The sequence below is a fragment of the Brassica oleracea genome, chromosome C9, assembly GCF_000695525.1.
Source record: "Brassica oleracea var. oleracea cultivar TO1000 chromosome C9, BOL, whole genome shotgun sequence".
Classification (NCBI taxonomy): domain Eukaryota; kingdom Viridiplantae; phylum Streptophyta; class Magnoliopsida; order Brassicales; family Brassicaceae; genus Brassica; species Brassica oleracea.
In genome coordinates this window covers 27,381,463-27,396,247 of record NC_027756.1, presented here as the reverse complement: position 1 = coordinate 27,396,247, position 14,785 = coordinate 27,381,463, and the positions used below count along the sequence as shown (strand labels likewise).

At 38.5% G+C, this 14,785-nt stretch overlaps 2 protein-coding genes and 1 long non-coding RNA gene across 5 annotated transcripts in view; 2 read left to right on the top strand and 1 right to left on the bottom strand.

Moving 5' to 3' along the window:
- Window positions 1-7,242: 7,242 nt before the first annotated feature.
- On the bottom strand, window positions 7,243-8,491 carry LOC106318826 (probable histone H2A variant 3). 2 transcript variants are annotated; one of them, XR_001265376.1, is made up of 2 exons: window positions 7,958-8,491; window positions 7,243-7,696 (listed from the first exon to the last, which is right to left on the bottom strand). XR_001265376.1 is itself a non-coding variant. In XM_013756965.1 (2 exons), exons 1-2 carry the CDS (start codon window positions 8,118-8,120, stop codon window positions 7,400-7,402), a joined length of 408 nt encoding a protein of 135 aa, XP_013612419.1. In that variant the 5' UTR covers window positions 8,121-8,491; the 3' UTR covers window positions 7,243-7,399. The 2 variants fall into 2 exon arrangements, 1 of the variants encoding a protein (XP_013612419.1); XM_013756965.1 differs by having other exon boundaries at window positions 8,010-8,491.
- A 988-nt stretch (window positions 8,492-9,479) lies between these two features.
- On the top strand, window positions 9,480-11,195 carry LOC106318827. 2 transcript variants are annotated; one of them, XR_001265378.1, is made up of 3 exons: window positions 9,480-9,605; window positions 9,700-10,221; window positions 10,487-11,195. It is a non-coding gene; the product is annotated as an uncharacterized LOC106318827 (long non-coding RNA). The 2 variants fall into 2 exon arrangements; XR_001265377.1 differs by having other exon boundaries at window positions 9,480-9,827; window positions 9,923-10,221; window positions 10,487-11,194.
- A 3,416-nt stretch (window positions 11,196-14,611) lies between these two features.
- The window catches only part of LOC106314692, a 1,336-nt gene continuing 1,162 nt past the window's right edge, over window positions 14,612-14,785 (top strand). The window contains exon 1 of the mRNA XM_013752525.1: window positions 14,612-14,761. Within this exon, the coding sequence (XP_013607979.1) occupies window positions 14,612-14,761 (150 nt within the window). The remainder of the gene's footprint in view (window positions 14,762-14,785) is intronic.

The window sequence follows — 14,785 nt, the reverse complement described above, 5'->3', positions numbered from 1 at the left end:
CCATACCTTGCTGAAACAACAATCGCAGAAGGTGAAGAAATTCCCTTGGGCAATCCCTCCACAGCTCAATAGACTGATCAAAGTCAAGCTAGTGACTTAAATCGAGCGCTTGGTGGGAGGCAACCCACTTGTGAGTGTAAATATATATTTTTCCTTTCAAATTCTTTTGTAGTTCGTTTTGAATTCTGTTGTAGGAAAAGAAAATCGAAGATTCTCGGAGGAACAACCCATAGACTGTTCTCGCTGGAGAACAGGAGCTCCTGTAAAGACTGTTCTCGCTGGATAACAGCTGCTCCTTCAGTTAAGTTTTCGACACAAATATAAAAAAAAAAAAAAAAAAAAAAAAAAAAAAAAGAGATGGCGAAGCGGTTAGGGTTTGCCTATTTAAGGAAACCACCCCACTCCCCCACTTAGCACAAAAGTCGCTGCAAACCTCCTCCCCATAAAAAAAGAACCCCAAATTCAAAAACTTTAAACTCCCAATCTATTATCACGATTTTGGTTCTAACTCCTTGGGATTTCAAGCTTAATCTAGTTTTTCAGTAATCTCTCAACCGAACAAAGTAAAACCTGAACTCTCTCCAAATCACGCATGCAATTCGCGATTCGTGGTTCTTCCTTTTTCCCTCTTGAGCAACTTGAATCGTTTTTCTCGGCATTATACTTTGAATTTGAACAAATTCATCTTAAGATTGCTAGGAAGATAGAAGATTCATTGTGAAAGATAATGTGAAGGTTCTTTGGGGCTGTTGATTGTTGGTTGATGCGGATTAGGGTTTAGGGCTATTTACGGGTTGTTGTTCTTCATGTTGTGATTGGGTTGTTTGAAAATTGAATGGACTTGAGTTTAACTGAGAATGGGTAAAGATCCATCGTTTTCTACACAACCCACGAACGGTACTAATGCTTAATTCATTGTTCTGTTTTGCAGATGGCTCCGAGAACAAAGCAAAAGGCATTGAAAACTCCGAAGATCACCCGTGAGAACTACGTGCTTCAACCATGCCACAATGCCCCGGCCTCTTACCCATGGCCGCGTGTGGGACAAGAGGGTCAGCCGATCGATCTCAATGACCCAATGGTCCTCACCTTCAACTCCGAAGGGTGGGACAAAGAGTCCACGCAGAGATACAACACACTCCTCAACACTGAGATCTTGCCTACTCGATTTGGTCACACAGAGACCCTCGCTGCTCTTGGGCTTAACATCGACGTGTTTGAGACGCTCAGTGCCATGGGGATTGCTCCCCTCTGCCACCAGACGTACGAACTTTACCCAGACCTCATCCGGCAAGCTCTCGCCACCGCTCAGATCAGCTACGAAAACCCTCAAGCGCCAACATATGAGAATTGTTCTTTCTCATTCATGGCCGATGGCAAATTCTGCTCTCTTTCGCTTGACCAGCTCAACGAGATATAAGAGATCTCAGATGAGCGAAAGGATGTCGCAGTGGAGAACAAGTTCACTCCAACAGAGAGGTTTTGGGACCTCATCGCAACCGGTACCAGATCATTCGCCTCCTGCAAGGCATATTAGTCCCAGATCAGAAACCCTACGTTGAGGGTGATTGCTAAGATGGTCTCCAACCTCCTTTTTGCCAAGGATATTCTACTCGCGCAGAGACTGCCTGCTCCGGAATGAGAACAAGAAGGATCGCTGCGGCAGCCTTGCTCACTCCACTGTTCAAGCACTTCAGGATCAACTTGCGAGTCAACGCGGTCAATTACAACATCGAGTATGTGGATACTCCCTATCTGATCTTGTGCCACATCCTTCGCGATGAGACCACATACAGGTTCTGAGGGAAACGTGCTGTTCTTCAAGCTGCCACAACCCAACCTCACAAACTTCAGCTCGATAGAGAACATCTGTTTCTTACCTGACCCGGAGTTCCTTTGCGCCGACCCACGAGCGCCACCTCCGGATGATGAGATGGATGAGCCAGAGGACATCACACCGGATGAGGCCACGGCCTATGACTTAGGCCCACTCGATGATGATGCAGACGATGCCACATACCGCCGCAGGATGGTTGATTCACAGCGAAAGAACAACAGCCTCATGAAGAGGATCCTCAAGGCGATCACGGGAGGTTGTTTCGGCGGTTAAGAGCCCCGGCCATCCGCGCATGAGCAGACTCCGCAGCAATCACATCGCCCGGGCAAGGAACCGGCTGGATCTTCTGCAGCAGGAGAGCGTCTACCGAAGAACAGAAGGACAGCTGGTCACTCCGAGAGCGGGGAGTCAGACTGATCCCGCCACATCACCCTATCTCATTGTGTTATCCATCTAAACAATTTATTTTCCTGGTTTTTTACTTGCTTTTATTTGGTTTGTTTTAGCCTACCTCGAATTTATTTTCACAACCAGTGATGGTGTGAAGTAAGTCTGGGGGAGGCGATTGTGTGAAACTAATCTCCCTTCTGTTTCTTTTGGCTTTTATGTTTGAGTCAGTCCTTGTGTTTCATCGAGTCAGTCCAAACTCTTGTGGGAATTAGGACCCTATTCTGTGATGATCTTTTAACCACCTCGTGCTTTAACTTTCTTATTTAGTGACCTTAGCAGTGACGAAAGACTCACACTTGGACCTGGATGAATCCTGACTTATCTCACTTGACTCTCCTGAAGTTTTCAGTCGATCAGGTTACAGTGGGTAGACTTAACTCAATCTAACTTGAACCAAATTTTGACTGCAATTTCCTCTTGTTATGGGCATTAGATCAGGGAAACGAGATCCACACTCAGGACTTCTTACTCTTTTTACCAATCTTGCTGATCCTGAGTGGCTAGTTCATTTTTAGCTAGTACCTACCTTGTACCTAAGCCTTTATTCCACCTTCATGCATTCTGCTCTTCAGTTTCATATATGCCGATATGTGCAAAAAAGTTGGAGAGGAAAGAATCGACGCAGCCTCTTACTCGTTATCGCTGCAAAGTTCAAAACATAACAAGGAGGAGAACAGTAAGTAGAACAGTCATCGAGAACAAAAGAGAACGACCAAAGGGCACCCATCATTCCTTGTATTATCTCCTTCTCCGTCACCTCATCATCTATGATTTCATTATTCAGTTAAAATATATATATATATATGAGATCATTGATAGAGAAGGAGGATTAAATTGAGCAGATGCCCTTTTGAGCTAATCCGGTCAGACCTAGAATAGGGAGACGTCACCCTTGACGCAAGAACAAGGAGAGTTGGTACCAATAATAGGGAGCAGGTAAACAGTCGAAGCGATAGCTCCAGGAGTCAGCAAAACGAGTAAGGGGTTGTGGACATCAATGGATCCATCTTCTCTTTCTATTTTGCGCGATATCCTGCATCCACTACAGAAAATTGGTAGCCCCTAAACACTCATTGACTCCACTATAAAATTAGCCTGTTCACACCTAGCCTGTCTACCCTGAATGATGCCTGTGACAAGAGGATCACGCCACTTTAAAATGAATGTAGGGAGTTCTTTCACGATAGTGTGCTTTTCCAGGTTTGAGATGTAGAGTATGGAGCCGGTCTTTGAACAGCGATCAGTGAAGATTCTGGTAAAAGTGGGTGGTCCTAGTCGGTTGCTTATATGGTTCAGAGATTCGTGGTCAAGGTATGGTTATTGAGAATTAGGAGAGCTCCCACACTTTCAAACCTTTTCCATGTTCTTGATACTTGCCTTGTTCGAGGACAAACAAGGATCTAAGTCTGGGGGAATTGATATATGGTGTTTTTGACATCATTGTGTATGTGCTTTCTAACTTGTTTTCAGTGTTTTATCGAGTTAGTCTAGTCTTTTAGAGTCATTTCAGGTCTGGAGAAAACTGAAGAGCTAAAGGAAGAAGCATGAAGAAAGGAGCAAGATTTGGAGATTTTCCCCGAAGAAAAATCCAGCAGAGCAGTCTGACGGTCGATCCTACCAGGAGCAGCCAGAAGATTGTTCTCGATATTTATGGAAGTTTTCATATCTTTCAAAGATTTTCCCTAATTTTCGATTCCCTACTCTGAAGTCTATGGGCGCCTCCATATAAAAGCGGCCTCTATCTATCTTTTATTTTCACGCTAGTTTTGCAAGAGACCTAGACCTATTCTTGAATAATTTCTATTATAAGGGAGACGACTCCTCTTCTTGACAGAGAAGATCATCCTGAACCCTATTGATTTAGCTTTGATTTATATGCAGTATTATTCAGTTATCATGTCTTGTTCATCTTGTGTTATGGCTGAGTAGTCAGCTAGCTTGACTAGGGTTCTAGGGTGTTAATCGAAGGACTAATAATAGATAAGCAACTCTATTGTGTCTCCGTTCCACTCAGCTCTTAATGCTAGCTTTAACCTGATCACTTACTGCTAAATCTTAGGTTTAATCAACTCATTAACCGTGTAGTAGTTTGCTTGATATTGAATGAACGAGCCGCGCATCTCTAGTCAGCGAAAGTAGATACAAGAGTGCTTGGTGAACCTATCGGACTTGATTTCTGTTACTTGTGATCGATCCTTGATCCAAACGACAGTTTAGGTATCAAGGTCGAACCGCAAAGGGAACAGCACCACGACAGGGGGTTGTTCTACTAAGAGTGATTCGTGTTCTAGATTGTGTTTTAAGGAGCTTGAATACATGTTTGGTTGAGCTTGACACCCAATGAGAAACCTTAGATCGGCTTATCTCTAATATTGAATTTTAATCATCTGAAATCATTTACTTTACTTGCACGTCACAACTTAATTCAAAACCCCACTTTTAGTTTTAGCTAAGTTGAAAACTTATAAGAATAAAGTGTAGACTGGTCCTATGGATTGAATCTCAAATACTACAATAACCACTGTTAACTTGACATTAGGAAATGTTCAGTTTTATTGTATCACCAAGACAGAGAGACTCGAAGGTTGAGTGACGGACGCCGGTTTGAGGAACTGGAGAGGCAGAAAGAGACATTTTCTAGAAGATGGTTAAAGCTAAGAGGAATCAATAAGTTTTGTGGAGATGCAGATTGAGTTCATCAAAGATGATAATCATATATATAGGGTTTATAGAGAGGCTAAAAATCAGGAACATTTATGATCAAGCGATTTAAGATGGAAAGATGAAGAGTTCACCGTTGAAAAAATAGATTACGAACAGACATACTGCGAAACTCTGTAACTCAGACCTGTCTGAGACAATGATCAAAAGAACTCTAACTCATGTTAAATGACGACGGTTTAAATATGGAAAAACTATAATTGTTGCAAACTTGAGCTTTTTCTTCATATAACGTGATGAATCCAATTTAAAAATGAAACCCATAATACACTTCCAAGCCTGACCCTCAGAGGAAGCCGAAGAAGCAAGGGCTTCCGACTTTCATAAATATATATTAGTTTCGGCCATCGATGTACAAATTATCTTTTAATTTAGTGGTATAAATGTTGATGTTTGTATCTCAATAACTCGGATTCGAACCATGGACTTGACACTTGTTTCACTCTTTTTTAAAGTGGGATTCACCTGATGCTGATGCTGACGTGTTGTTCTTAGGAGATAGTAACTCTCTCTTTATAATATAGACTAGGTGCGTTGACTTTTTTTCTTTTATATAAATATGATGAAGTGTTGGTATGTTTTTGTATTGTCTTTGATTTCCCAAGATTCGTATTGTAATGTAGTTAAGGTTGTTGTTTTGTTTTGTGAATCATTTTCGTTGTTATAGCAGAGTGGTTTATTTGGTGGGGTTTCTTTGATATTTGTTTGTTTTGAAACAAAGGTCATTCTTCCAAGTTTTATATTTATATTTATTTCGTTTAATTTTTGTTCTCGAATAAATTCGTTGTTACACATGTTTTATGGATTTTAACGGGTTAAAAATGAAGTGTATTGTTGCCTACAAATAATAATATATTTGGCCTGTAAAAATGATGGGCGTGTTAGCCCAATAAGAAATCGATAGTGAAGGGTTTGTGGTCAACTTGCCATCTTTGTGTAGCTCTGAATTGTCTCTGATAAAATCGACTGGAGAATCTAGCTTTTCAGTAAAATTTATAGTATAAAATCGTGTGGATCTACCAGATATCATCTATATTGCTAAAATAGATCTTTTTTGAAATCCCCTTAGATTTTCATACAGAAATATTGCAAAAGCTTTTAATTAAAAATAGAAGATTATGAAAAATATTTATATCTGCCTAACGATTTTCATCCATTTCCTTGAATAATTATATACAACCAATTAATTAACCTGAATATATATTTATTTAAAATGAGTACATATAACCACTGCTTAAGATCTCGTTGACAACAATTTATGATACCATTGCAAGCTATTTGAATAACAATTGATATTACACATCAGTAGCATAAACTCATCCACTGTATTAACCATCTAACAGATCATATACCTTGCAAAACAATCCGTAAACCCTAGAAAACTTAACTATAAGTGTTACCTCAATATAAGATATTGTTAACCATGCAAAAACAAATCTTAAACCCCAAATAAATAGAGGTTTACCTATCAATTTAGAGACCTTTTTTACATTCCCTTGATTTAGTATTAATATTATTTGTTTAAACTAAGCAACCAATTGCTTAACAATACTAAACGACATTCAAGAATATCTAGAGCAGTCATGTCAATTTATTATATTTAAAAAATGAATATTCTCTTAAAATATTGTTTTTATACCACAAGAATCTATATTATATTGAGGTAATCTAGATTAATTTTTGACGTTGGAAATAATCTCATTCTCATGTTTTTTTTGCAGGTGTAAAACATTTGCATAGAAGCTCTCTTAGCAAGTCATCCAGCGACACACATTAGCTCGTTCAATAAGGAGGATCAAATGAGTATATTCTTCAAGTTTTGTTCTTTCATAACTTCATGTACATACATACGTACTTGTTATATGAACCTCTCTTAACAAGTTTTACATCTAGTCACCAAAACTTTCATAACTTAATGTACTTATGTCCCTGTGCCTACAGATATTTGTAGCGATATTTGGATGCGGACATCACAAAGAGTGTCCTGCAACACTTGTATCCGCTCTAGGTTCCTTCATCTGCAGACTGATACCGAAACTACCAAACTCCTAAAACTATCTCAAAGACAAGAGTTTGATGAAAGAACAAAACCTTCAAGGGAGAACCAAATGAGTATATTCTTCTCAAGCACAACATGGGCTTCTTGTTATGTATAACGTAAATACCCATTAATTTCTCACAAGCTTCTCCGGGGATTATATGTTACATTGATAGGAACAAACCAAAAGGTAGTGTAGTCAGAAAAGGGTTTAGGTAATCATCAAATACGTATGCAATAGACAAGTACGCTGATGGTAGAAGTAGAACAATAACAAACGGAGATCCTAAACAAACAGTTCTCTAGCGTCTTCTTTATCAAACACACGACTCTCTCCCAAAGTGGTAGTAAATCTATTCCTTGGCGGATTTGTTGATGAGAGACTTGTGGATGTGAGGGATGACACCACAACCAGCTATAGTTCCTTTGATGAGATTATCGAGCTCTTCATCTCCATGAATCGCAAGCTGCAAGTGCTTGGGGGAGACGCGTTTCACCTTGAGGTCCTTGCTGGCGTTACCAGCCAACTCCAAAACTTCTGCGGTCAGATACTCCAGTATCACTGCGGTGTAGACAGCTGCAGTTGCTCCGACCCTTCCGTGAGCAGTGGACCTTGTCTTCAACAGCCTATGCACCCTTCTTACAGGGAACTGCACAAAAAGAAACCATAATAGAGGAACACGATCAAACTACAAAAATCATTAGAAAGCATGGTTATGAGTAGCTAAAGTAAGACTCTTTATAACCTAAGTACTACAAAATCAAATTCTTTGTTGCTTTTAGGAGGAAACCATTAGAAAGCATGATTTATTTTAGCTGTTCTTGAGTTAAAGCAAGACTCTCTATAACATGAGAACCACAACATTAAACAGTTTCAAGAACCCATTAACGAATTGTTCAAGAAAACACACAGTGATAAATAAAAAATCAGCTATCTCTTTGTCCCTGTTCCCATGAATTCACCATGCTTCTTGATGTTTTTGGAGTCCCAAAACCGAAGCAGGCGAGCAACAATGAACTGGGGAGATCTTCCGAGTCGGAGAACATCGAAGGCGGATTGCGCAACAACAACATCGGGGTAAGACATTTTCGAAGAATCTGAGTAATTGAGAGTGATTGTGTAGATTCATCGCACTCACAATCTCTCCAATTTATAGATAAAAGAAAAAAAAACAGAGAGGTCGAGAATTTAATTGGATTTAATGAGAATCACATTAATCGGGGGAATTTAGGGAGGTGAAGAGGGACTCAAATAAATAAATATTAGTGAAAAGGTAATCAAATAAATGATACGTTGAATGTCGTTGGGTGTTAAGGGAGGTGAAGAGTTGAAAGAAAAAATTGTGTTTGCAGACACAGTTGAGGGAGACGACGAGGTAGAAGAAGAGGCGAATAACGAAAACAAACAAAACCCTAACTAAGTGAAAGACAAAGACGCAGAGTATAATTAGATAACAAAACATCCTTTATGCCCAAACCAATAAAACCAAACGACATAATTTAAATATCAAACAAATTAGAAAAAAAATCAAATGCGGGATCCACCTAATGCCGAGGTGGATAATCTTAGAGAAAAGTAGAAACTGGATTATTATTAGAGAAAAAAACAAAAATAGCACTAAATCAAGTTTATGTTCCCAAACTACCACTCAATCTCAAAAGTCACAAAAATAGCACTTAATGTTTTATCAAAAGTCACAAACTTAGGGTTTAGAGTTTAGGGTTTAGGGTTTAGAGTTTAGGGTTTAGGGTTTAGAGTTTAGGGTTTAGGGTTTAGAGTTTAGGGTTTAGGGTTTAGAGTTTAGGGTTTAGGGTTTAGAGTTTAGGGTTTAGGGTTTAGAGTTTAGGGTTTAGGGTTTAGAGTTTAGGGTTTAGGGTTTAGAGTTTAGGGTTTAGGGTTTAGAGTTTAGGGTTTAGGGTTTAGAGTTTAGGGTTTAGGGTTTAGAGTTTAGGGTTTAGGGTTTAGAGTTTAGGGTTTAGGGTTTAGAGTTTAGGGTTTAGGGTTTAGAGTTTAGGGTTTAGGGTTTAGAGTTTAGGGTTTAGGGTTTAGAGTTTAGGGTTTAGGGTTTAGAGTTGAGAAATGATGCTTTGGGGATAAGATTTCAAATTTTGAAAAATAAAAAAATTAAAATTTTCAAAGGATAAACTTAAAAAGGTGCTATTTTGGTCATTTTAGTTTTTGAGTTCTATTTTTGTGATATAAACTTATAAATGTGCTATTTTGGAAATTTGCCCTTATTATTATATAAATTATTATTATTCAAGGAAAATTATTATTATTCAAGAAAAATTGTCAAAACTACCATTTTTTGAATACTGTTTTTCATATTTACCTTAACTATCTTTACCATTAAAATATAAAGAGTGAAAAGACCATTATGCCCCTAAATAATTAAACATACCTAATCTATTTTCTCCCACTACATCTGCAAATCCATCTCCGACTATCTTCTGATTGTTGTTCTGCAGCGACCAAATCCAACTAGACCAATGACGCTCCGGTGAACGTCGACAAGCTCCGGTGATCACGATTGACAAACTCAGAGATAGTTTGTGTCGGTGGGTTAGAATTATGAGTTCAAGATCGTACATTCGTTCGATTGAATCTATGAAATTTGAATTTTGAAGTGTAATTTTTAGAGTTAAATTACAGTGAATCTTATTTTTCGAAGTGAGTGCTGATGGGTAGGCATAATAAGTGACTGGCATGCATTCTGATTTTTAAGATCGACAAGATTGGTGAGCTGTTTGAAGAATCAATAGGACTCTGAACAAGACATGGTCTGTGCTATTAAAGAATTACAGATTTATAAAAGTTTCAGAGTTGGCTTCTTAACACCATCTTCTTGTCGAGTTAGATATCAAACTTTTTGCAGGTTATAGTTAGAATGAAGCCTCCAAAAAAAGTGGGGAAGAAGAAATGATTGTATAAAAGATATCCAGAGATTCTCTCAAATCAGTGGACAGACTTTCACGGTCGACTCAGTTGCTGATTCAGAGTCGACACAAGCAAAATATCTGTTTGAATGATTCTTGGTGGTGACATTAAGCTATGTCTAATTCTGTCTACTGCTTTTGTTTTTTATTTTTTTCAGGAACATATGAGCTAGTGGGAACGCCTCTTGTTGAAAATTGTCTATCTGGATTTAACAATTCTGTATTTTCCTATGGACAGGTAGTTTTCGTTTTCCAGAAGTCTCTTCCATTTCTGAGATTGTAATTGCGAAATTGTATCCATTAGACTGTAATCAAACTCACAAACCATTATTACCTACTATTATTAGTATTCCCACATAAGGAATGGTATCTTAAGGTGTGAACATTTCTGTGTCTTGCAGTGAAAGGCATTGATTAGTTACCTGTTTGATTTGAGCAGGCTCAAGTTGTAGTCTTGACAAGACCTAACCTTTGTGTTCTTTCTTTCTTCTGCTAAAATGCAGCAGAGTATTGCAAACAGAAGAGATTGTAGTGAGACCAGGATGGAAGAAGAAAGCTTGTGAACAAAGAAGACATTGAGGATGTAGGAAGGGAAGTGCAATGCATCACCTGACTGGTCAGCCAAACATTGTGGAGCTTAAGGAGCTTATGAGGATAAGCATTATGTGCATTTGGTCATGGGGCTTTACGCATGTGGACAGTTTGTTCGATAGGATTATTTCTACATGAAATTACTCGAAGAGAGCAGCTGCTTCTTTGTTGAGAACCATTGTTCAAATTGTACCTACTTGTCATTCCATGGGGGTTATTCACAGAGATTTGACGCCTGAGAACTTTCTGTTGCTGAACAAAGATAAGAACTCTCCTCTCAAATCCATTGACTTTGGTGTCTCCAATTTCTACAAGCCAGGAGATGTGTTCAAGGATATAGTGGGTAATGCTTATTACATTGCACTAGAGGTGTTGAAAAGGAAATATGAATCAGAAGCTGATATTTGGAGTATTGGTGTCATATTGTATGTCCTCTTATGTGGTGTCTCACCCATCTGGGTTGGTAAAATATTAATCTCATTATAAACATATCTACAGATGATTTTTTTATTTTATATATATAAAAATGTATTCATGTGTTGTGATTACCTGATGATCATAGAATCGGAGAATTAATGGGATATTCAATGCCATATTAAAGGACTTGTTGATTTTTCAAGTGATCATGTTGTAAATAAATCCTTGTTGGTGCAATGATTGGTTACATCATATGTCAAGTATTTATTAATTTATGTATAAGCTTTTATAAATATTTATAACTGATTTATATACTCTTAAATTGATCTATGAAACCTTAAAAAATGATTTTAACTCTCTCTGATTTCACCCTACGGCATGTTTCAAATCATGACTCCATCAGTTCAAAACTGTTTCAAACCATACAAAGACAAAAATTCTCGTTTTTTAGTAGAGACTATTCCATCCTCGAAGTTTAGTTTAAAAAAAAAAAAACCATCATCAACAACTCCAGATAAATCTACCTAAAACATAAAATACATCATGAGAGAAAGAGGTATGATTCCATCCTTTAGGAGACAGGCATGAGTAGAATTTGGTCTCATGGTTTCTAGTGGAATAATCAAGTACACGCATATTAGCATCTAGGTTCACATTTTTCATCAAAAGTTTCCAACTTGGTTTTCGGATAAAAACGAAGATCTATTTTAACGAAGGTAGTGCTATGCAGCTATATTGTTTTAAGTGTGTTAATGATTTGCAAGCAATAAATTAGGATGGACTTGTAGCAATTCTTTGTCGTCTTCATCATGATTTCCAATCCAATCGATTTCGCCTTCACCATGGAGATGGAGGTTAGTGACTGATAGACCGTAGATTTTACCCACTTTTAGCCATGGTTTATAAGTATTTTAATATATATTTATTACTATATAGAGTCTATTTAGAGTGTTTACAGGTTCATGTACGTTTTGGAGAAATATAGTGATTTTAGAGCCTTTTGAGTGCAGATCTGCACAGACGCATCAGATGTTTAGCTATGGATGTAAACCTTTCCACCGTTAGATTGAGCCCATATTTTGAAAACTTATAGAGATTTGTGTTAGCTTTCCAATGCTACCGGTTTGAGGTCAATCAGCATCCTGCATCAGAAGCTATGCCTGTTTTACTGAAGAGTGGTCAGTCTGCTTCGCGAGAGGAAGCTGTCGAGGAGATGAAGGACTGTCGATCGATGAAACATCATTGGTGTCGGTAGACAGTGATCCCAGAAAATAGGCCAAGGCTGTCTCGTGACCAATTTAGGCCCAGAAGTCACCACATATTACCAATATACCCCTGGACGACCTGAAACCCTATTTTACTGTTTCTAAGCCATTGTTGACGGCTATGCTTCATACTATTCTCGAGAGAGAGAGAGCTTAGGATTGGAGAGAGAGATCTGTACACCTTGAGAGAGGGAAGATCTTGAACTCCCTTTTTTCTTTACTCTGTTCAGTTTATTTATCTATTGCAGTATTATTCAGACCATCATAACCATGTCTTTTATGAATATGTCTGAGTAATCTCACTGTTACATTTAGGATTCTCATAAGGTTGATATATGTATGGCTAGCTTAAATTGTTGTTAGGATGATTTAATTAGTTCTTCATCTAGTTGTTCTTACTACTAAGCTTAGAGTTGATAAACTCTGAATCTTAGATCTTAGGATTAATTGAGATCAAACCATTGCTTGACTCAATACCTAAAAATAAACTAGTATGATCTAACTGACTAGATACATACGAGAGTTAATCTAGTGAGTTAAAGAATATAAATCAAACCTCTTGGTAAAGCTTTCTGGAAGAAGTATCGATCGACGCAGCGACAACCCTGTTGATCGATATTTTGAAAGGTGTATCGATCGATATTCGTAACGAATAATCGATCGACACTTTCTCATGATTAACATACGAGAGTTGAAATCCGAGATCCAGATTAGATAATCTAATTGATTATATCTGAGTTTGAATTCAAGAACAATTAATATCAATAAACCCCTAAAGACCCAAATTAAGTTATTTACTTATCATACCTGAGAATATACCTAAATCTAGCTATTCTCCCAACTGTTAACAACCTAAAAAAAAACAAGCGAGCAATAACCTTGCTCACCAATTCATTTACTGCTTTAAGACCTATAAACCAATTAATCTAGCATATTTCAAAGACCATAATCTATTGTGTAATCCTAGAGTCTATGTGGATTCGATCCCTAAGTACTACATCTGAACATCTTATTTGAGAGAGTAATTCACTCCTTAGGGTAATTTTAGTGATATCAAATTTGGCGCCGTTGTCAGGGACTCTTTCTTATTATCATTAGATTAAGTTTAGAATATAGTCTAGATTTTGTTACTGAATCTGCTTAAGTTTTTCCTCTTTCCCTGCTGACACATGTCCTTAAGATGGAAGACATGAATTTCGGCCCAAAATCGATCGACGCTCAGACAACAACATCGAGCGACAGGTCGACCGAAAAGTCGATCGACACTCCGCTACCAATATTGATTGACGCCATCCTGCCGGAAGCAAGTAAGTATGTTCTTACCTGTTTCAATAATGAAAAAGTCGGTCGACACTCCGCCACCAATATCGATCAACGCCATCCTGCCGGAAGCAGGTAAGTATGTTCTTACATATTTCAATAGTGGAAAAGTAGTTCTAGGAGATAAAAAAGGTCGAGTATGCAACGAATCAAACCAAATTAATTATAGACATAGGGCTCCAATTCCTATTGGAATAGCTGTTGTTATAAATGCTGGACCGGAGCACCACCAAACGCTTGGAGATTGCAACAGACCTGATCGGTTCTACACTAACAGGTCTGCAATTCGTCCTCCAGCAATTCAAAGAAAAGACTTTGAACTGAAACCCAAATATTTCTCTCTAGTAAGTCGGCACCCCTTTCATGGTCTTCCTCATGAAAACCCCATAGACCATATCAAAGCACTTGAGGACTTTGTGTCTAACATCAAGGTGCATGGAGTCTCTGAAGACTACCTATTTTGCAAACTCTTCCCGCACTCCCTTGCTGGAGATGCGAGACACTGGCTGAAACAATTGCAGCCAGGATCTTTGACTTGCTGGAGTGATATCAAAAGCGTCTTCCTCAACAACTTCTTCGATGATGCACGAACCGAAGAATTTAGGAATAAGATCTATAGTTTTTCTCAAGGCACCACTGAAGCTTTTAAGGCTTCTTGGTTGAGATTCAGAGCCTACTAGCGAGACTGCCCACACCATGGTTTTCCCGAAATCCAGCTACGTAATATTTTCTTCAGAGGTCTCGACTGGACATACCAAGCGACTTTGGATGCTACGAGTCAAGGGAACTTCAAAACCAAAGACCCCTGAAGAAGCTACGAGGCTCATTGAAAATGTGGCGTCTAGCACTAGTTCCTAGAACACTGATCTCGAGAGGAGGAAGGTGGCCAAGAATTTGAATGAAGATCGGATATCTGAAGTGAAAGAAACGTCAGACTCAGTTCATGCTTTTGTGATTGGAGATAAGCAAGTTTGGTTTACCGATGAGAGTCAGACCTTTCTACGTGAAGGAGATGAAGAAGAGCATGTAGACCTCATGGATGAAACTGGCTTTCGCAAACAAAGACTTGCCGGTCAGCAGCAAAACATGAGCTTCACAAAGACCTACAAGGCAGAACAGACTCATAAGAGCAAGCTGGAATCTATGATGGAACAAGTTCTAAAAGGCCAGCAGAAAATGAGTGCGGTTCTCGATGAAAGATTGGATTCC